Consider the following 22,388-nt stretch of genomic DNA (forward strand, 5'->3'; position numbering starts at 1 on the left):
CAGAAGGGAGCACACTGCACTCCAGGATAACACTCATCAATTACAGAAGGAGTACATTTTTTTCTTCAGAGCAGCGTAAAACCCTTCAGAGCACAGCAGCATGGGGAGCAGCATGTCATGTGTCCCCCAGCACAACTTCAGATACTCCAGCAAGAGTTTCATACGCAGAAACAGGTAAGACAAAGCCAACTTGTTCAGGTATTCTTACTGTACTACAGTTGTCAGTGTGTTTTAGCTGGAAGGAATTCTTGGTATTTCTCAGGATTTGAGCAGTGGAGTTAGACAGAGGTTGGGAATTTTGCGAGGCCAGGGTCAGGATCATATGGTAACACAGAATAGTCCCGGAGTCGTGCCTGAGCGGTGCCCTTCTGGCCAACAGTGTCAATGATCCTGTTACCATTTGCCTCCTCTTTGCATCCTTGTGAAGATAATCTGCCAGCTGTCACTGACCCTGGTTTCCCTCCAAAATTAGGACGTGACCCCATTCATTATCATGAACATATAAGCAATTATTGTTAATAGCTGATAATATGTGGTTTAAGACACCTGATATATAAGTTAATGGCTAGTAGTGATCTGACCTGAAGGCTTTGAACATGAATATAGGAGCTGAATGACATACATGGGTTCTACTTGTTATTTTATGTAGTTTTCTTTAATCCTACTGGATTACATGCCTGGGCATGTTTCAATTAGTACAGCCCACTCTGCTGGAGTCTGGACTACCGCATCTGATTCTAATTAGCCTCTGCTCCAGTCTTCACCCCTGTGCTGTGTGATCATTCAGGGTCTGGTCTTGTCAAATGTGCCGTGTAGCTCTTGATTTTCAAATAAAAGTTGAGGCAAGGCCACCCTCTAAAACCCAACGGCTCATGCTTGAACACTGATACACCTTTGGGTCGATGGCTCAGCATGGACAATACCTTCAGTGTTCAAGTTTCCTGGGTATCCTACTAACTCATTGTGTAGGTGAACAGGCCAGGCTCAGGTATTCCCCACAGAGAAAAGGAGTGAATGCCACAGCGGTGATTTGGAGAATGTTGGGTGTGCAAATCCACTACATGTCCATTATCTACATTCCTCTTTCACTTTGCATCAGGGTGAATGGTCTTCAAATGTTTCTCTATGCATGAGTTCATTGTAAAACATGGATGTAGTGGAACAGCATCAATCACTAAACACTAATCAATGATTGTTGCTGGACATGGACTTCCTGATTAGACAGACCTTGATTCCCACCATGCAAACAAAAGCCTGCTTTGTTGCACCAAGGACACTGACGCATGTATGTGCAGATAAGCAGATGAATTGTAAACGCAGTCCTACAGCCTTATCATTGCAGCGAGGGAGCTTCCTCATAAAGATGCGACACTCATCTGCGACAACAGATGAGGGTCATGCAAAACAAAGAAGGCCGTTGAATGCTGATTTTCCTAAGCATACCCTCACTATCAGAAACACTAGACCTGATTGTTTTCAACATTTAAATGGGTGGTATTGATGGAGTGAGGACAAAGGAGGGGGCTCCAGTCAAATCTAAGACATGAGACACAAATTATCATCTTCATTAATCTGCCGTGAAAATTGAACTCTATCAGTGGTTCAAGGTTCAGTGTGTGAATTGATTACTATGGGAAAAAAGGGGAAACACAAATTTAGAAATGCCACACAGGAGAAAAAAAGACATATTTAGCTCAACTCTCCATCTGACAAGAGTAGACAACATTGAACTCCCATAAACAGGAAATATTCCTTGTTGACACTGAACTGGAAAGTGAACTGAACAGAAAACATAGAATAGATTGTAAACATTGGAGAGTGAGTGTTAACACGTGGTTTTCCTCTGTCTCTGGCAGCAGTCGCCTGTTTCGCAAGAAGAATCCCCAAGAGGGACAGGAGAAGTCTAACAGCATCATCAATATCTTGTGCACTGTCACCCCAAGGAAGGTAAAAACCTCCATCAACTCTGAGCATGACACTCAAACATCTGCATCAAAGCTGCTCTCCTATAAATGTCAACCTATGTGCAATTTGATATTTATTGCCGTCTCTGACTGATTTCAACAGCAGGTTTATCTGGTTCATTTATGTCACGTCTATACACTAACATTATGACCCGTTGCAGGAAATGTCCCATAAAGATCTGCACGCGATAGACAAAGTAAAATGGGATCCTACGTTCCCTTACGACCTGGCCAATGGCTGGAAGAAGAGCAGCATCAATGTGAAGAACTACGGACGAATGATTCACAGCTCCAAAGTTCGTTTCCGCTTCCTCCACTGCCAGGTGAGTGGAACAAAATCACTTTGACTATGTTGAAATAGCAGGACAGCAACTCAAATAGAACAAAACTAATGCTGCCCAATCCTCATTGTGGTTAATGAGGTCTTCAAACAAAGACCAAGCCTACAATGACACATCATGCCAGTCATCTATGTGAACAATGTGAGTGTCCAAACCAAAAAAAAAAAAAAAGAACACATGGAGAATAACAGGATGTTGCTCTGCGGCCACCAACTACACTGAAACTCGCTGCCGGTATTGACATGGTGGCTGGCTGTGAATAATCCAAACCCTTTTTCACAAAGCGGACTGCAGCCTGTGTTTGGACATGCTCGCTGCTGTTACGGTTGTGAAACATTTGCGAGAGAAAACCTCAGGGTAGAGAGAGTTCCTCTGATCCCAGAGACTGATAAGAGGACACACTGGCTCCTCACTGTGGGAATTGCAATTTGGCAGCGCTGTGACACAACAGCTCTGTCAAAAACTACAAAGAAAAGATTGATTGAAGGTATAGCGTCATTACGGCAAACGAACACATTATATCATAACAGAAAATACTACGAACACAGGAAGGAATCATGTATTACTAATCGATACATGTATCACTAAAGAAACAGGATTGACTATTAATCACATTTTGTGGTCAGTGAAGAATCCTTAGCCAACCTACCAAATGATGATAAAAGAACAAAATGTTTCAGTATGAAATAGATAATAAGACACATCCCTTGGTAGGGATTGAGAGAATAATTAATCTCATATATGACTCGGGTCTTTCCTCATCTGAGACAAACATCGGAACAGACATTAGAGTACAACATGGGCTTCCAGACATGCACCTATGTGCAGGCAATGTTTAATCTCATCAACACTAAACCAGCTGATTTTACAGATTAGTTTGCTAATTCAAACTGTGAAATCCGCTGCTGCACTGCTCACACTGTATGTACATTTTTACAACACCGTAAAACAAGGATTGTAGTGTTCTTATACACAGACAGGACTCATTTTTATGAACACTGTGTCCGCATTACGGCAAAAATCTACTATCACGATCTAGGAAATGTCATATCTGGATAACGATATGTATCCAGAGATAGCATGTTTTCTGGTAATTCAATAAATAAATAGTCTATATGAAATAAACACATGGTATCTTTTCTTTTCTCCTGTGTGAATGAAATAGTTGACAAATGAAAAGCACAGGGGTTTTTTTTGCAGTGAAAAAATGAATAAATATTTCCAGCTATACACCGACTGTGTTTACATGCAACCACACAAATACACAGTAATCAGATTAAGACAATAGTTTGATTCAACTACACTGTGGCATTCCCACAACCATAATTATTTTTAATTCAGATTTCAGATCAGAAAATTGAGTTAGTATGTGCTCGTTATTATCAATTTAGATGATCCAATTGTGTATCACGATATTTTTAATATATGATTTAATTACCATGTGATTCCACTGAAAGACGATGAATTATCATTTTGAATTATTACCTAATCTGCAACTCTTTCACTTTTAACTTTGCTTATTATCTCTACAGGATATACATGATTGCTACCTGGACCTCTTCCAGACACACCTTCATTTTGTCTCCAACAACACAACTGGACTGACATACCAGGTGAGTTGTTTTTTAAAAAACTTTAATAAACTAATATTATCACAATCCTTCCTTTCAAATCTAGGGTTCCTAAGTATCAGCTAGTTTCTCTGGGTTGTTTTTTTATAGTTTTATTATTCCTGTAGGGCAGAGTTTTATATTATGTCATCATACCTTTTGACATGCGTACCCTGTCAACCAGCGTTGTGTTGGTAAACATGACGATGCTTCTTCACCCGTCTCATAAAGCATGAGCAGCCATTAATCACGGTTTTACTGTGTCTGCTGAGAGCTCAACTCCATGTCAAAAAGAGACAGCTCAGCACCTGCGTACAGTATTAGTCAGAATATAGATGACGGCAGATGTCAGGCAGACATGAATACATCATCGACTTTCAAGGCTGACCTCAGCGTCAAGGTGATTTGTTAAAATTAAGAGGTGAACAGTTGGCTAAAATAGAGCAAGGGAGATGTTGTCTAGACTGCTTTTGGTGTAACAATGAGATTATTTTTTTTACAATGAATCATGATAGAGCTTTTTGTTGTTTTGTGTGCAGGGAACTCTTCCGTTGAAAGAAATCACCATCTGCACCCTACAACAGAACTGCAATCACAGCCAACCCGAGGAATTCGCCTTTCAAATAAACGGTAAGTTTGACAAGAGAGGATACAAGTGTGGGTTGGCATAGAGCCCTGGAATGTTGTAATCATCCATTTTGGGTTTTATTGGTTGTGTTGAATTTAGCTAATCAATCACGCAGACTGAAAACCTAATCCAGAAGTGGCTGACTTCTAAATTAACTGACAGAAAATGAACCAAAGCTGAAGCGAGAGTCCTGGTATTTTTGCTCATATTTATGTCACTTTAATGATTATAATGTGTCACTATTATTTTTCCCCTGGCTGGTGGTCTGCTATGTTTGTCCCTCTCATCATTTATGGATCAAAGTAAAAAATCTCTCCACTTATAAAACCAGCAAGAAACCACACGCTATGTTCAAACTGCAGCATTTCCTATGTTATCACATTCCAGTGATTCAAAGGTGCCGCGACCCTCTTCCCCTCCACTCAACCCCAAGACTAACTAGAGCCGGGCCCCTTCACCTTTGGTCAGGGGGCAAACCGGCCTTAAAGACCCCGCTTGTTAGACAACAGGTGCACTTTAGTCAGCCCAGCTGTTGGGCAGAAAAGCTCAGCTACCGCTCTTAGCCTTGTCACCGCATTTAATCTATGGCACATTCCAAAAACTGCTCAGGATAATGTCCAGTGGAAACGCCACTTGAACAAAATGAATCTGAAACTTGACTTCTTTTCACTAAGGAGAAATAAGCTGCTGTAGTGACAAGAGGGCTTTGGTCCTTGCCTGGGAAACAATACATCAGTGAAGTCTGGGATTAACGTATAATGAATTACTCAGTGAAAAAATGAAAAGTCAATCCCAGTCATGAAGCGTGTAAGGTTTCTGTGTTTATGTTCCTTTATTCGTTATTATCTGACTGAAATCTGAACACAGGTCTGCTGTCATAATATTGACACTCTTTGCTCAAATTGAACTTTGCAATTTCCCGGATCAAACCTGTTATTTCGTGGTATTGTATTGCAGTTGTTTTCATTGTTCCGTGTGAACCCTTATTTACTTTATGGGAAGCGTCACTGACAGTAAACGTACAGAGGAAGCATGACGAATTTCTGAGTCAAGTTAAAGATCTCATAGAGACATTTCCTCCTGCGTCGTCCTTTCGCTCAGCTGAGAATATGATTCAGCTGACGCGTATAGTGGGGAGTTTTAGAGAGTGACGAAGCAAGCACAGCATGAGAGGGTCTGTTTAAAATTCCCGGAAGCCTTCAGATGTTTTGTGTTAAGTTTGAGTTGACGCGGCTGTGAAAGTTAGATAATGATAGTTAATTACTGTTAACAATAGTTAATAACCTCTGTAAACTGAAAGTTTGAATGAGAAAGTATCTCATTATGTACTTCCTGTCCTAAGACTTTTCACTTCATTTGAAATGTGGAAAAACATAACTTTCCAAGGGAGTGCTATACGGTCAAGATCTAAATTAAGAGCTGGGATGAATAGAGGGTCAACAGATGAGTCCAGAGTGGCTGCTTATTAAGGAGCAGTCTGCAGCCTACAGTTCCAGACAATTACAGCGCAAAGCCACGGGGCTATCTCTGCTGTTTATCTCTGGTATGTGTGGGACGGATAGATAGAGAAGGATTCCAGCTCTTTTCATCCCAGGGCCTGTTCATTCCTCCTGGGTAAGCAGTTTCGTGGGAGGAAGAGTCTGCTGTGATTTTTAAATGCCAAACGAAGCAGGTCAAGGGAGATCTTCCACGAGAGGTCTTTCATGTGGTTTACAGTCTTGAACATGTGTAACCATTTATTGTACTTGTTGCACAGCGTGCTCTAAACAGCCAGATTGTGAACACCATTAATGATTCACCACCACGGCAGAAAGGCTCAGAAAGAGAAGCCTTGGTGGCACTTTCCCTTTTTGAACTTGTGATCTTTTGCACCCTGCAGGTGTCAGCCTTAACCCCATCGTTGTGTACTGTTCCAACCAAGAAGAAATGGACCTGTGGTTTGGCCTGCTCAAAGAAAACATTGAGGCCAATGGGGGCACTCCAATTGTACACGAAAACTACACCAGAGTGAAAGTAAGTAACAATTTTTATTGAAGCCCCCTTGCTCCAAACAGGCTCCAAGTTGCATACAAACTGGCTCCTGTGCTGCAAAAACATAAAACATCCATTTCCAAAAATTCAAACAAGCACTTGAGTGCAGCCATCTTTTAATCGACCAGGGGTGGATTAGCCAGGAAAATGCTTTGGCTTCAACTAGTTCTGATAAAAACAGGGTGTGTGTGAGTCAAGTAGGTCACTGCTGGCTCTCCCTGAGGCCTGGATACTAGGGAGCGGCATTGACCGCATCACAGCCCACATCAAATGAACCCTCACATCTGTAGAAGGCTAAAATGCTGACTCCACACCCACAGGTGGGGTAACGGCTAATGAACCATATGACCCTAGATGTGTCACAACAGAAGAAAACAACTGAACTGATGATGCATTTATAAGCCACAGCTTAGACGCCTCAGGAGACAAAGAACTGCCATTCTTAGAAAAAAAATCAAATTCACATGTTTAATAAATTAGCTGAAGGGCAAAACTCATATTTATCTTGTTAACGATTCTCCCCTGTGTACCTATTGCAGCTAAAGCAGAACGAGTCCCCCGAGGGCAGGGAGGAGCTGAGGAACTCTGTAAACAGAGAGCCCATCCACGAGTGGGAGGGCTCTCAGAGGGACAGCCTGGGCACCATCACCTATGTCACGAAAGTCAGACTGCAACACCTGCCCTGTCAGGTAAGACATCACTGCTGCTTATCAAGAGTGAATCACTCGGACCGGTCAGACGCAGTAAAACACAGTATCTCTGCTGTTGCCTATTTATGGAGTAGAGCAGACTGTAACTCATCATGCACACATGTTTTCCAACGATGGGAATTTTGCACATGATGACTCACATAGTTTTAAAATTGTGCAACACACACATTACCTTGACACAATGAAAGGAGACAGTGGAAAGGGTGGAGTCCGTATTTTGGCAAATGGTACCTCTCCTGCGAATTTCACACTATTATTTATATTTTCCTGTCAAGGTGTAAGACAGCCTCAGACACCTGCAAAACAACTGTTTAAAAGCATGACTGCTTGCTAACCTAATCACAGATAGATATTGCTGATACAGCTCCACATAACTGTCAATAAAAACAGTGGTCATGACACGGCTTGCATGGATATCCGGAGTTAATTCACTGTGGGAAATTGCGGCAACCCGATTGAAGTGCGTGAGATTTAGGGCCGGGGTGTGTGAGAGGCATTTGCCCGGCTCACGCAGTGACTCGACTCACCTCACAGCTGGAATGTCAGCTGTCTGTCCAGACACACCCTCCTCCACGAGGGAGAAGAAACATAAACTGCCGCACCTTTAAATGCCCCCCTAACTGGTTTGACTAACTGTGCCTCTCAACTGAGTATTAAAGGATGATTCTGGTGCTTTTTTAACACCAGGTCTCACGGTGGCCTCTTGTATTATTCATAGTCTTATCTTCACACAGTCAGACTGACTGGAATTACCAGGGCTTGTTTTCCTTCCTTGAGAAGAAAGCATTTGGTGCTGTTCTTTCTTGTAAAACATCAAAATGTGAAAACATTCCAGAGAAAGATGAATCACTTTGATTGGCTGTAAGTTTCTCTTTTACATTATCGTGCCAGACATGGGAATCTCACATAAAAGAGAAATTGACTGAGTTGTCTTCTTATCGTCTTAGGATGACTTTTGATATCATAAAGCTTCATTTAATGATGAAAAAACTACACAGGGAAAACAAAACACATCATAGGAAATGGTTAACTGGGGTCCCCAATAAATAACAATAGTATTATGGATAAGAATAACATTGTTCCATTATTGTAAGCTTATTAGCAGGTGTAATCTTGTGTCCACAGGAACAGAGTGACAGACTGCTGGTGTTGTACCCATCGACGCTGATCATCCTATCAGAGGAGAATAATGGGCTCTTCTATAAGGTACCACTGACCTCACTGACCTTTCACTCTTAAAATTAATCATATCCTGAGCTGTTTGGAGACAGCATGTCTGCATCAAAAACTTGTGTTAAAAAGTCATTATGATTACAGGGGAAGCTTCCACTTAACATGATTACTGTGACCACGCCCTGCCAAGACGTCAAGCCCAACACCTTTATGATCGAAGGTAAATACACTGAATCAGTGAGCTGCTACTGCCGTCTCTTTAGCACACTGGCATTTGAAAAGGGGATTTAAATGAGTGTACATTCTTATGCATGTTTTTACATACTATGTGGCCTTTCCATGAATACGCTTGTGTCACAGAATGTAACCCTCCAAGAATGCACTGTTGCCACTGCGACCCGACCCCGGATAAGCGGAGGAAAATGGATGGATGGATGGATGGAAGAATGCACTGGCTTTATCCCCAGTGAATGACAATCTCACTGTAGCACATTCCAGTGACCGAACAGACCGAATGACAGGCTTTGTCCCTCCTCTCTTTCTTACCAGGGAAGCTGATCAACCCCATAGTGGTGTCGTGTCTGGATAGGGCCGAGTTCTGCAACTGGATCCAGCATTTCAAAAGTGCTGACGTGCCCGTTCTCAGCCCCCCGCCCCCTGTGTATGACATCATCTACACCCCGACGCACAGAGAGGTGAGGCCCGCCCTCTTTTCTTTCAACAATCACAAGACTCGTGTATGAGGACAAGTGATAAAGACAAGCAACGTGGCCCTGCCTCTTTTGTAAATTGACATTCAACATGACTATGATTTATGATTGACAACTTCTACAAACACTACTGCTATTAAGTCAACAGTCCAATAGAAGTCGATTAAAAGACACCAGTCTGATGCTCAGTGGTTCTCAGACAAATATTTTAACTCTAGTATTTTTTTCATAATAGGCTCCACAGTTTGACAGGTGGAGTGGAAACAGCCATGGACGCACTGAGTCTCTTAAGTTCAGCCGTTCCCCGAGTGGATGTGGGACCCACAACCTTCAGTTACCCATCCATGAAGACAACCCTCTCTCCCCGGGATACACCGAACCCCTCTGTGTAAGTCACCTGTGTGCTACTTCTCAAGTTCAAGTATTCTTGAACTGATAAACTGAAGCAAACATGCCAACAAGACAATATTTGCACAGATATGAATGTGGTAGGAGTACATTGCTAAAGAAAACCGTGTGTGTTTGTTTTGGTGGAGCTGAGCAGCAAGACCTTCCTTTCACAAAGTTAATCATTAAGCAAAGACCAAACCGCTCCTGTTACAAAGGTTTAGGTGATGATCCTCAGACCTTCCAGTTAAAACAAGTCAGTAATTTCCCCGAAAAAACATAAAATCAACTTTTCAATGTCGGGAAATAAGAGGCTCTTACGGCACATGTTAAACTTCAGTCTCTTTAAGAAGTACTGACGCACTCGGCATTATCAGGACTTTTGACCAGACTCCCACAGGAGAGGGGCTATGTAGGCCGACTGCCCATCCAATTAGCTTAAAGTGGAGAAGGCTCGGTGCCCAGAAGACATGTTGTTTAGCTCCTGACCTGAATCACCACCCTCCCAATTAAACTGATGGATACCTTTTTCTCTCGCACTCAGACTGTGTTCACTAAAAAAACACAAGATGATACAGAAAGCTAATGCTGTGGAGAGGAGAGTTCATAATACCTGATGCCATCTGTGTTTAAGACACAACTCTCAGCTGACTTTTGCCCTGCGTTTGTTTGTTGTCTCTACAGTACAGCTCCAGTCGTCCCTCCTCGACTGAGACTGCCCGCCTGGGCAGCCGGACCAACAGCGTGTCTTCACACACAAGGCCAGAGCGCGACCTACGACCTTTGTCACTGCGCTACTCCCCCCCCCAGCGCAACTCCTACCTCCAGCCACCTGAGAGCTCAATGCGGTCTCAGGTCTACAGCACACCCTACTCTGCCCTGCACCGTGCCAGCCCACAGCGGCTGGAGAAAGCCCCGCTTGTCAAGGTAATTCAGTCTGGCGTCTCACTTGATAACCGAATATTCCCCTTGAGACTGTTGACTTATTTTACATGTCATGTGAGCAGTAACTAAAATAGACACGCCAAGCAGTCGGCTGAGAGGGTTCATACGTATGGTGTCAACAAATGGGGTAATAGTTGCATTTGTGCAGCCATGAGGTTGAAAGATCACTCTTCTCGATGGGGCTGTGATGAAAGCTCTATTATAGTTCATAAACAAAACCTAAGCCTCCAATCAGAAAACATTTACTATACTTATCCCTATCATTACTATGGCAGTTAGGAGTTCAGTTTTTATACAAAACACTGACTGCTGAAAGATTGCTGTCAGATTGCTGTCACACTGGCGCTGCTGCAGATCAGGACTGGCATTGGTCCAACACCTGTATTTTGTAATCGGATCCTACAGTGTGGCTTATGCGATTGCCTTCTGTGAAGAGAGAGAGAGAGAAATACTGATAGAGACAAAGAGACGGAAAAGGGAAAAGTGGCAATTGATTTTCCTCTCATTGTTCAGTGTTTTAAACTAACTGCTTGAATTTTTTATGATCAGTCCAACAGCTGGAGCACCCCTCAGACATCCCTCAACTACTCCCTGAACGCTCCACAGCGCCACTCGGACATGTGCGCCCCCCGACAGCCCTTGTCGCCCCTGTACGATGAGCCCTGCAGCCCCGAAATCTACTCCCTGAATGAGGCCCGGCCAGTGGTAAGTGGGTCAACGATACTGGATCCATAGGTTCAATTTACACCTGCGCAGCCTGTCCGATATCAGACAGCGCACAGCCACACACATGTTCAGTGACAAAATAAGAAAGACTAGTTAATGCAGAGACTTGGCCACATGCAGTAATCTAAGATTGCTGTAAATGTGGGGGGCTCATTCACATGCATGTAAGACTATTACTAAATCTAAATCCATAGACGACTTGTTTCACTATTCTTGGTTGAATCACCTCAAACCAGCTCAGTTACATTTTGATTATATAGCAAAATTTATTCATTTCAGTTTTACCCTTTTTTTAAATTTATTTAACTTCGAGGTGAAATTATCCTCCATGTTCATCATCTTAACTCCCGTTTTACATGATCATAGCTTCCCTTCTCTGATGCATCTCCCTCTGTTCTTTAGCAGCGAAGCTGGCAAGAGCCAATTCAACACCACCACCACCACCAGCAGCAGCAGGGTGCCCAGCCCTTACCCTCCTACTTCCAGCTCCGCACCCCTCCCATGGGGAGGCGCTGCAGGAGAAGCCTGATCCTGACCAACTCCCAGGGACAGACCCTGGGCCTGGAGATGGAGACTGCTCAAAGCCAAGCCGAGCAGAGGGCCGAGGCCGTGTCGAGGCTAAAGCTACTGCCTGTGCCCGGCCAAGTTCAAGAGCAGGTGAGAAACACGGAGATACTCATCTCCCAGGACACTCTGGTTTCTGGAATGCTGTGGTACAAAGTGCATCGGTTATGCGCTGTATGGTAGCGGAGCTTGTGTATATACATGTTCTGCAGGTGATATTTGAACAGATGCCACAGATGAAACAGATATTTTTGGGAACGTAAGAATGTTTGTTATAGCTGATCACGGGAAGTAACTGGTTTGTTTTCACATCTTTTCATAGATCCTCCTCCCGTTGAACTCTGTGAGGAACACCCCTCAAATGCCTTATGGTTACTCACCAGGTAAGAACTGAAGGCATGCCGTCAGAAACATCTCAAACATGCCTGTTTGTCAATAGTGTGCCTGTGTGCAGAGTTAATATATAATATATATGAAATAAATTATTATATGTTTATAGTCCTAATAAAAAAAGAAACAATGGCCCCTGTTTTAAATCGTAGCTATAACACTGTGGTGTCATATTTCATAGTTATGGAGGTCATCACTAGCAGCCGCCTTCCTAAATGCCACCAAGGACACAGGACATTGCTCACACTCCATTACACCTTAAATTAAACACCGCATGCTCTTTGGATTGATTGAACTCTTGGGTCTGTCAGCAGCTAGACAGAAGGCTAAAGGCTACAGAATTGAAAGTGCAGGAAATGCGTAAATGTGCCAGTGAAATGGAGTTTAGTGCAGCTCCAAATGCCACTTGTGCAGATGTCCCATGTGGGGGAAAGCCCAGTGTAAGAGAACACTGTTTCACAGACAGGGTTTACTCCTGCCCTGTGATTGACAGCACACAACTGTGCAGGGTTACACTCGTATCTACGGGCTCTTTTAACACAAATGAAAACACCTCTGTCAGTTGCACTTCACTTTGATTCACACTTTACTTCTAACATGTGCAATGACCGCATCATTTCATCTGACAGATGCATATTGCTACACCATTAGAAAGAAGACGTGAATAACAAATGAAGGTGGTGTAGTAGTGGCATCCTTGTTACATTACTGGTTTTTACGGTGAGATTATATGTTGGTACAAGGCCAATCCCCCCACATGTATGTCGGGACTGTGTCCAAGTTTATTCAGTCAGGTCGAGGTTTGTCTTTCATTGTTTGAAACTAAAAGCCTGGGAATCTTCTCTCGCTCTTACAGATCACAACTCGTACCTTGAACACACAGAACCAGATGACCAGGAAATGGACTATGACAACATTTGGGGGTATGACTGTGATACTGGAATGATTCCGCCAACGTCTGGAATTTCGCCACACTGGACTGGATTAGACTCTGGGGCCAGAGGCCTCGGTGCCATGGCAACCCAGCAGAGATGGTCATAAAACAAAACAATAGCCCGGCACTCCTCTGGACGTGTGCAAACAACAGATCTCTATCAGAGGGATAGTGAAAAAAGCCAACTAGCACAGCCCGTGTTGCTCCTGCTGTATACAGTGTGAACCAACATGAACTGCATTGTTAGATGTTGAGCAGCCAAGCAGAGGAAGGATGAGTGCAGGAATGAAGAGGAACGGGCTGAAAACAAAACACTATTAAAGTAATTGTACACAGACAGACTTGTTCTGTTTAATATGTAGCATCCAACAGAGAGGACAGCAGAGTCTACTGTGTAGCTGTAACGTTATTTTTTTATTTATGCATTATGAAATTGCACTAAAGGTTTCATATGTAGTGCAAAAGCAGTATTTTGTAACATGCTGTCCAGTTTACTTATTCTTCTTTCTTTCGTCTTTATTTAAAGCTATAAACGACATTCCATCAGGGCTTTATATAGCAACGGATGTATATTTTTGTAAATTTTGTCGATTTATTATTTTATAATGCTGCATTATCAAAGCAATTAGATGTGGCTTCAACCGACCTTAAGGGTGCTAATATCACTATTACTACAGCAGTACTGTACTGATACCTGTGTGGCTTCCTTTTTTGTGTTTTCGTTTGAGGTGTTTATTTATATTTGGAAATAAAACTGAAAAACTTGTCAACAACTTTTTCTCTGTTTTGTTTTATTCTAATGAAACGCTTAAAGTGGCTATATCAATAATGTCACTTTATCAAATCACTCATAGCGATGAACCTACAGATTTAATACCTGAATGTGAAGCTCTGCAGCAGCAGCTGTTTTCCCCAAAAAACTCTACATGTCCTGTACACTACCTGCTCAGCACCAGATCACAAGCAGACACAGTTTACCACCAGCTGGTGAACATAGTGGAGCATTTAGCAGCTTAAGAGCCAGATATAGTATTTTATTTCATTTTACTTATTCGGGAGATTGTAGAGACCAAAAACAGAACGAAGTGTAATGTAGCTGGATGTGTAAATATGCAACTGTTTGGTAACACATTTGGCATTTCAAGTTAAAAGGTGATTATATGCCTTTAAATTACAAAAAGTATATTGTTTGCTTTTCAGGTCTGAAATTCAAGTCTGAGTTACTCAAGACTATATTTGGACATACAAAGTACTGTAAAGACCCCACGCCCCAAGTGTATCAGTGATATTTTGAAATGCTTAACCAAGTCCTAACAAGTGCTGTTTTTCAAAATCTAAACAAAATCTAATCCGTTTAGTGTTTGTGCTGTTAGAATACTGTCACAGCTTCATGAGCTGCAGGACACTTTATATTTTATGGCTCAACGTTGCCATCTGCTGGAGAGAAATAGTCATGATCCTTGAAGGGGACAGGATCTCCTATGAATACCCTGCAATGGTGTTGAATAAAGCACATTGTATTGACCCCGCTGCTTATCAAAAAAAAGGCCACAAAGGTTGCTGATTGCTTGTTTAGACGTGTGCCATAAATAACAAAATCCAGTTTCCAACATAGGCATTCTATTTCTCACACAAACAGATGACAACTTTCTCTGTCAGAGACCACTTCCTCAACATAGACTAAAGAAATCATAACAGTTACTTTCATTAAATATCGCACGGTCAAAAACAGTTTGCTCCTGTCTGCTCAGCAACACCTGTATCAAATGACCCTCCTGATGATATTAGCCGGTGGCCTAATTGACAGCAGCACTATGCCCCCAAGTGGTGGGAGGTTGTTCAAAACAAAAAAATACATTAATAGCACGTATTATGTTAATTCATACATTGAACTAATAGGTTTACTGAAAATCAATTATTGTAAATAACTTGAAAACTGCAGCTCACTCAGCTGTGACTGTCCAGCTTCTTACGTGGCCTTACGTTGCCCTCTAGTGTTAACACGTTTCACATTCAGGCCTGAGTACTTTTGGAACTGCAACTACCACAGAGACATTGTTTACTATCGTCAAACTGAAAGACAGCGACATCTCACAGAGCAACTATATGACAGAATACATAACAGCCATCTATCAGGAACAAAATGCCCTTCATAAAGTATAAAAGTGATACTGGCACAAAATACAATCCCTAAAAATGATTATATACTTTTATCAGGGTGTGTTTTTGGTCGTTTCAAAAAAACTGCTATTAACTGAAACCCTTTTCCGTGTCCATTCAATGGAAAGATCAATAAAACTTAAGATCCATAAAGCGATTATAGTGCAAATACGTCAAGCAAACATGTAGCAGCATATCAAACACTTCACAAATTCCATGACGGACTGAGGTCTTGCACTGGCTTGCATCAGGTGTACAAGGAAGAATGTTTCACTTTCAGCGTGACGTAATTCGAGGCGGAGACATCAAGAATCAGACGAGGCGGTGTAACTCATGTTCTTCTCACTGGCTGCCGCCTCCATCGTGACGTATTTACGCAGGTATCGGATGGCTGACAGAGCACTTACATTCGCCAGCAGAACTGTGTGAGAATGGATATTAAAAGTGAGTCACATTAACCATTCAATTCATCTATTCGCATAAAGGTCACTTCTATTGCAGTGCTTTGTTAATTTTACCTCAATATTTACTGGCAGACACATTTTCAGTCCTTAAAAAGCTGAAATAAACTGATTTCAAAAGGAAATTCAAAGTCAAAAGTCAAATGATAGAAACATCGTGACAGATTAAGCAACTTTGTTATTTCAGTCCGTAAAAAAATCTCTAATAAGTGAAAACCTGCAAATCTGGCTTTTTAAAGTACATTAATACTGCATACACATACCAGCCTTCCAGGTGTCTCCAACTTGTGGGTTTGCAGTCTTCAGTACCCACGAAGCAAATGCAATACAAACCAGACACATGTCTGACTGTCTGAGAGGCAGAAGGGAGGCATCCAACCCTTCAAAGAAAGTGACAGATTATCATAAAAAAACATTAAATCCTTAAGTGTGTCACATATAAAGACAATAACCATCCACACAGAGGTCCACTGAGAGGTCAAGGGTTTTATAATTGGCACTAACACACCAACAGCTGAGCACAAGCCCCCAATATTATGTTGGCGCTTCCTGTTCAGTCACACTGTGATCCGGTCAATTCCCAGCCCCTGCACAGATTACTGTTATGCAAACGTACAAGGCTGCTTGATGCTACTGATATTATAAATTATGACTCGAGTGACCTTGAAGATAATCCTAACTGGAAACTGCTGAACATCAAGCGGTATATGAGTAGCTTGTAAGTTTTTTTCTTAATTACAGCTCAGGGAAAGTTTAAGAAGAAGGATTTACACAAACAAAATGTATTAAAGGCATTTTTAATTTCCTTCACAGCCAAACAAACTACAACACTCTAGTGGGAGCTTCGAGAGGACACTCATTGTGTGAAGTCAAGTCATCACGTACAACCCCTCCTCTAGGTTTTCACCACCACGTGCCTGCGGTCCGGTCAATGTCCTCTGACAGCTGAGGTAAGAGAGTCCGTCCCAGCTGACTGAGTGGATGACATATCCTACATTACAACTGTCCATGTGTGAGGAAAACACAAGAGCTTAACTAAGAAAGGTAGGATAGATTACTATTAATACACACTATTTTTCACTCCAGCAGGGAAATATGTACAGGTTTTGATTTAAAAAGTTTTTAGAGATATGCATATACAACTAAAGAGTCAGAGCTATCCGTGTCAGCTTTGTGATAGACCGGCAGCCTCCCAGGTTTCACAAAGATAGTCTGTAAGACTGGTTGATAGAGTTAGACCAGCCTTTATTCCCTTTTAATTTGTGGTTAATAGTTTCACTTTGATGCAGTATGAAAATATTTTACAGGACTTATTTCAATGACTGTAACAGCATATGTTAAACCTTAATTCTGATATTTAATGACACATCATTGTGTTCATTGTGTGAAACTGGACTTACTTGGATTCGAAGCAGCCGTCTGTAAGTCCTCGTGTCTGAAAGGCTGCTGGCACAAAAGTGGATCAGGAAACATCCCGTCTTGCTTTCCCAGAGCATTTAGAGGATGAACTGTCCTTCCAAGGGATCTGCCTCTTTGCCTCACAGGTACACGAGATAGAGGGTTTGAGAGAGTCTGCTTCTGGACTGTAGATCCAGTTAAACGAATGTTCCTGAAGGAGAATGTGGTTTTCCAAAAAAAATTCTTTCTGAGGTCGCGGTCTGTGAAGAAATTCTCATATATGTCTGTAGAAATCGGAGATGTGCTTGATGCAAGGTTAAACCTGGACACCACCCTCACAGGACCGTCTTCTTCTTCATCAGATTCCACAGAGGACTCGTCAGAAGAAGAGGATGCAAAGAAGTGATCATAAGCCTCAGGGAACTGTAGATATCTGTTAGCTGAGCGAGAACAGGCAAAGATGGGAACCAGCTCATCTTTGGTCCGGTCTTCTGCAGGGATGAAAGGGTAGAAGAAGCTTTCGGTATCAAACTCAGAGAAGAAATGGTCATAAGTTTCAGGGACAGAATTTCCATCAGTGTAGCAGGTGGTTATGTTATCTGGGGCCGGTTGGCTGGGAACTGATTTCTTTCCACTGAAGAGATACTGCAATATATCTTGGAGGGATATTCTGTAGCTGTCCGTCGATAATGAAGCTAAAGACTCCATGTCTTTTTGTTGCTTAGGCATGTGTCCATCAGTGAAATACTCTACTTTTTGTAACGCTCCCTCGTCTAAGGTTTGTAAAGTTTGGACTTTCCTTGTGTATCTCAAAGACTCTAGATTATGCACGCTTACATTTTTAGAAATCTTCCTGAGGCACGTTTGAGCACCTTCAGAGGGAACCGGTTTACAAATGTCCCCAACAGATGTCAATGTCATATTCTCAGGGTGAATATCAGCCCCTAGACTCTCCCACATGACACCGCTTGAAGAGGAAGAATTGGCTGCTATGACAGAACCTGAACTTGTTTCTATAGAGTTAGGATGGCTGGGTGTGTTTTCATTGGTTCGTTCAGACTGGGACTCATCCAGTTGAGTAAAAAAGCTTGAATCCGTCACAGCAAACATGCTGGTCTCCTCACTGTCCTGTAAAGGTGGGAGGGAGCTGGGTGGAGCAGCTTTGCTGATCATTCGTAAACCCAGAATATCGTTTATTGTCAGCATCTCCATCTCTCTCCAAAAAGAAGACATAGCGAACACTGAATGCTTTGAATCTGGTGCCTTTTGAGGTTCACATTCTGCTTTAGATGTTGTGATGACGTCTTCTGCTGTAACCACTAAATCATTTGAGTCATTTGATACAGACTGGCTTTTGTATTCAGATGTGCCATCTCCTTCCTGGTGGTTCGCCAGCATTAGTGATGTTGTTTCTCCTTGATCTCCATGGTCATTTTGATTGACAGATAAACAAGAATTTCCTGGCATGTCTGTGATATTTTCATTCGAGATTGCCGTGACAGATTCTGTGTCCAGAGTGCAGCAGGATGATACCGGTGTAATATCTGAAGGACTTGTTGGTAAGTCTTCAGACACGGACGGTTTGGTTTCTCTCTGACCTTTGACTATGATTTCACCAGACAGAAGGGGATTCCCACTTTGAAAAGCCGTTATTTGTGATGCTGCGCAAAGTTTGGATAATGTGTGAGGCACCAGTGGATGTTCGGTTTGCTGTGCTTTATTATCTATATCAAAACTGGTGGGACTTTTAGCAAGAAAGTGTTTATCAGGCAATGCATTGCTGGTATCTGATGTTGATTTAGCAAAGCCCACTTGACTGGAAATCTTCGAGAACGGACAGGCTCTAGTTTTCAATTCCTTGGGTTTTGTGTCATCAAAACTGCTTACAGACAGAGGAAAGTGAGTCCTTTCCAGTGTAGATCTATATTTGTCTCTGTCTTGACAGTCAATTCCCAACTGTTGTTGGGGTTCAGCTTCTCTTTGACACAGTATGTGCTCGGCTCTGCCGGAATTTCCAGCCTCCACAGCCAGGAACGACTTAGCAGAGGATAGTTTGTCATTTTGGCTGACTTCCACTGCGGGATCCTTTGACTCTGCGCTTGATAGAATACTTATTGATTTGACCTCTGCTGTACAATATTCTGGATATTGTTCGTCTTCACAACAAATGATAGAATGATTCATTTTGTCAGACTGCTGGAGACTCCCTGCATGACTGTCCTTTCTTCCACAGTGTGCCGTTTCTGTGGCCAGGTATGATTTACCAGTTACACCGTCACTAATTGAAACTGGCCACCCAGTTGATTCTACGACATGTAATTTGCTGCTTGGCTGCAAATTTGTTGCCACATTACCGCTGTTGTTTGGTGCTGTCATTGCACTGTCATCGGGTTGACTCGAGGAGTTTACTGACCTATCATTAGCTGCACTGTTTTCAGCCGAGTCTGTTGCTTTACACCTGCCCTTTCTTACGATGCTCTCTGGTAAATATTGGTATCGATTGTAGTGAGCAAGATAATCTACTTTGATCTCCTTAACAGATGTATTCACTGGGAGATTACTGGTGGCTGAATAACTAGTTAATGATGAAATACATTTTTTTTGTGGTTCGTTTAAATAGGATAAATGAATATCCTCAGATAAACCTGTTCCTCCTCTCCATGCATACTGTTCCTCCTCTGAATCACTCCGCTTGACTAAAACCTGCCTCTCATATCCATGCACACCGTCAGCTGGCTCAACACTGAGTCGTCTCTTTTTCCTTCTCTTTCGTTTGATAGAGGCAGATGGAGACGATTGTTGGCTCGCGGTTTTGTTGGTGCGCGTCGCGTCCGACTGTAAAACATCTGCGTTTTGGTCACCCTTCCTTTTAACATGCGTCACTATTTCTAGATTACTTGATGAATCAGTGCTACACTTTTTAGAGATAATTAACTGACTTGTCAACACATCTTCCCAATGAACATCATTCAGGGGTGTGCACATTTCCACTATTGTCACACTGTCAGTGTGAGGTGTTGTTTCTGAGCAGACAACCGCCTCCGGTGAGTCATGAGACTGATTCAGCTGTGCTGCCTCATTTACTCTGGTTTCTGTGCAGGCCTCCTCTCTGGTGAATAACCTCGTTTCAGGGTTTGCTGATTTGTTAATCTGGAGCACGAAGCTACTGGCTGCAGGTCCGGGGGAAATCTTGGAGCCAAGCACGTCTTTTTTTATTGTGTTTATGTTGCTGATGGCGTCGACGGGCTCTGTGGTCTCTTTGCCAACTGCTGTTTCACCGCTGGCAGACAGAGAGTTTAACTTGGGGATGTTTTTTGGCCAAGAACTGCTGCTGGCTTGTTTCCCATCACTAAACCGCTCCTTCTCCTGTATTGCCTCTCTGTTTTTTCCATCCCTCGCTTGGCTTGGCTCAGTAAGTTTTTCAGTCTCTGTGAGATTTTTCAGCCTTTCAAAGAACATATTGACAGACTGCTGGTGTATATCCTCCTCGCTGCCAGAGAGCACGCTCTCCATTCCACCGACAGCGTGTTTGCTGAGGTAATGCTCCACAGGAGAGCCCTCGCAGTCTGGGGGGCCATCGATGGGGCGGTCAGCCTCTAAAAGGCCTGCTGTTTGGTCGACTTTCTGAAGCCTCTTAGCAAGAATGGACCCTGTGTCATCAATGTCACTCATCCCCGAGTCAGCACCTGCTAATGAAGGAGGAAGTAGGTTGCACCCTTCGCACTCCGCAAAGAAGCATTCCCAGTCCCGGTCACAGATCTCCACGCTGTATTCAAAGTCCTCCATTTTGACTTTGCAATATGACCTGCAAAAATCAATCAATAGAGCTTTATTTCAAAAGTAATCACTGGTAAAAAATAGGTTATTTAGCTATACATTATTAATTAATTAATAAACGCTCAAGAAACATAATGCAATCAAAAATACAAAAGACTGAGTTGTCACAAACTCTTTAAAAGATTAAAACAGCCATTTGTGGAATAAAAAAAACAAGCATGCTGATTTTTTATTTTAAGCAGGTTTTGCAGCACAATTATTCTAATATAATAATATAACTCGTATCATTTCTAGCAAAATGATGTAATCTAATCTGATATAATATACATCTTTTCAAGGCCGCACTTAAAACTAGTGAACTGAAAATATCATCAGTTAAATAGAATGTAAGTATTTGGAAGCATGACAACAAAAGGAACTTTTCTCTTTAATAATTCTAGCTGTCTGCATATGTACTTGTTCATCCATGCAGGTTTCCTACCTGTCCTGCTTCAGCTGTGACCCTGGTCTACAGGAGGTGAAGGTCTAGGACGGTCTGGAGTCTCAGCAGCACCATGTTGTGTGTCCTCTGGTGAGCACCGTGTGATTTGATAAATATAGAGCGGCGCTTCTGATCACGTAATAGATGCAACGTTCTTACAGCAGCCATCTTCAACAGAGGCATAAAGTTTCAGAACCTTAAATAGACTTTCCACTAGCAAACTGCTCAACTGGATACGCAGTATTTTAGATGTTACTATTGTTTGAGTCGGTGCACATAGCTGTAATGTAGCTGATCCAGATCATTCAGCAGACATAGATTTAATAATTCTATATCTGCTGATTCGATCAGCCCCTCTCAGCAGATGCGGGGGGGGGGGGGGGTGTGAAGTGTGTGTCAGTCAGCTGATACCTCACTGCTGTGATGTCATGGGGCGATAGTGGATCTGAATGTTTCCAGACACTGCAGGAGACCAGAACGCTCGGGGGATGAGACTGGAGCTACGTCACGTCGACTCATGTGACCCACCTAAATGACCTGAGGAACCTTTAATAAAATCATATTAACTTAATTTGAGAGAACATTAAAAGTGTTTCTACTTTTACGAGCAATGGAAGCCTCTAGTTCACTTACATGCAAATGGATCTCTGTGAAAGAGGAGATGTCTTGTCTAGCACTTCAACTTTTAAAATAAAAAGATTTATTTGCATATTTATAGATTTTGAAACTCGTTGAGGCTCATCAATTTCTTATAGTAAACTATCTGGTCTGCAACTGTAAATACTGGTATGTCACTAAGCTGTCATCTACGACAATAAGACACCATATTTGGGACCATAAATGTTTAGTAGTTGTTAGATAATGGATTATTTTTCCAGAAGGTAAGTGGTCCATTTGAGACGTCTTCCTATTGAAAGGATAGTAAAGACAATAGAAGTTATGCCAGAGGATATACAACCCCTTAAATTACTTTTTTCACAACCTGGCAACACAAACAT

General features: G+C 42.3%; 2 protein-coding genes across 3 annotated transcripts; one reads left to right on the plus strand and one right to left on the minus strand.

Moving 5' to 3' along the window:
- On the plus strand, positions 1 to 13,886 carry plekhn1 (pleckstrin homology domain containing, family N member 1). The gene is made up of 16 exons (XM_031845517.1): positions 1 to 174; positions 1,857 to 1,947; positions 2,126 to 2,287; positions 3,838 to 3,918; positions 4,455 to 4,545; positions 6,423 to 6,556; positions 7,114 to 7,263; positions 8,410 to 8,490; positions 8,602 to 8,677; positions 9,007 to 9,152; positions 9,403 to 9,555; positions 10,239 to 10,481; positions 11,049 to 11,204; positions 11,628 to 11,882; positions 12,112 to 12,172; positions 13,036 to 13,886. Exons 1-16 carry the CDS (start codon positions 101 to 103, stop codon positions 13,218 to 13,220), a joined length of 2,139 nt encoding a protein of 712 aa, XP_031701377.1. The 5' UTR covers positions 1 to 100; the 3' UTR covers positions 13,221 to 13,886.
- perm1a (PPARGC1 and ESRR induced regulator, muscle 1a) lies at positions 13,519 to 21,473 on the minus strand. 2 transcript variants are annotated; one of them, XM_031845514.1, is made up of 4 exons: positions 21,391 to 21,473; positions 17,135 to 20,937; positions 15,998 to 16,114; positions 13,519 to 15,694 (listed from the first exon to the last, which is right to left on the minus strand). In XM_031845514.1, the coding sequence occupies exons 2-4, from the start codon at positions 20,916 to 20,918 to the stop codon at positions 15,579 to 15,581; spliced, it is 4,017 nt and encodes a 1,338-aa protein (XP_031701374.1). In that variant the 5' UTR covers positions 20,919 to 20,937; positions 21,391 to 21,473; the 3' UTR covers positions 13,519 to 15,578. The 2 variants fall into 2 exon arrangements, with proteins under 2 accessions (XP_031701374.1, XP_031701376.1); XM_031845516.1 differs by lacking the exon at positions 21,391 to 21,473 and having other exon boundaries at positions 17,135 to 20,996.
- Positions 21,474 to 22,388: the final 915 nt, after the last annotated feature.

The sequence above is a fragment of the Anarrhichthys ocellatus genome, unplaced genomic scaffold (genome assembly GCF_004355925.1).
Source record: "Anarrhichthys ocellatus isolate YVR2014 unplaced genomic scaffold, GSC_Weel_1.0 scaffold5, whole genome shotgun sequence".
In the NCBI taxonomy this organism is placed as follows: domain Eukaryota; kingdom Metazoa; phylum Chordata; class Actinopteri; order Perciformes; family Anarhichadidae; genus Anarrhichthys; species Anarrhichthys ocellatus.

Excerpts from the sequence above, each read along its gene's own strand:
- plekhn1 (XM_031845517.1), top strand. The coding sequence starts at position 101 with ATGGGGAGCAGCATGTCATGTGTCCCCCAGCACAACTTCAGATACTCC. Across the intron at positions 175-1,856 it reads AGTTTCATACGCAGAAACAG|CAGTCGCCTGTTTCGCAAGA; the intron begins GTAAGACAAAGC and ends TGTCTCTGGCAG. Across the intron at positions 9,153-9,402 it reads ACACCCCGACGCACAGAGAG|GCTCCACAGTTTGACAGGTG; the intron begins GTGAGGCCCGCC and ends TTTTCATAATAG.
- perm1a (XM_031845514.1), bottom strand. The coding sequence starts at position 20,918 with ATGGAGGACTTTGAATACAGCGTGGAGATCTGTGACCGGGACTGGGAA. Across the intron at positions 16,115-17,134 it reads GACGGCTGCTTCGAATCCAA|GGTTGGATGCCTCCCTTCTG; the intron begins GTAAGTCCAGTT and ends CTTTCTTTGAAG. Across the intron at positions 15,695-15,997 it reads TGGAGACACCTGGAAGGCTG|TTCTGCTGGCGAATGTAAGT; the intron begins GTATGTGTATGC and ends ATTCTCACACAG.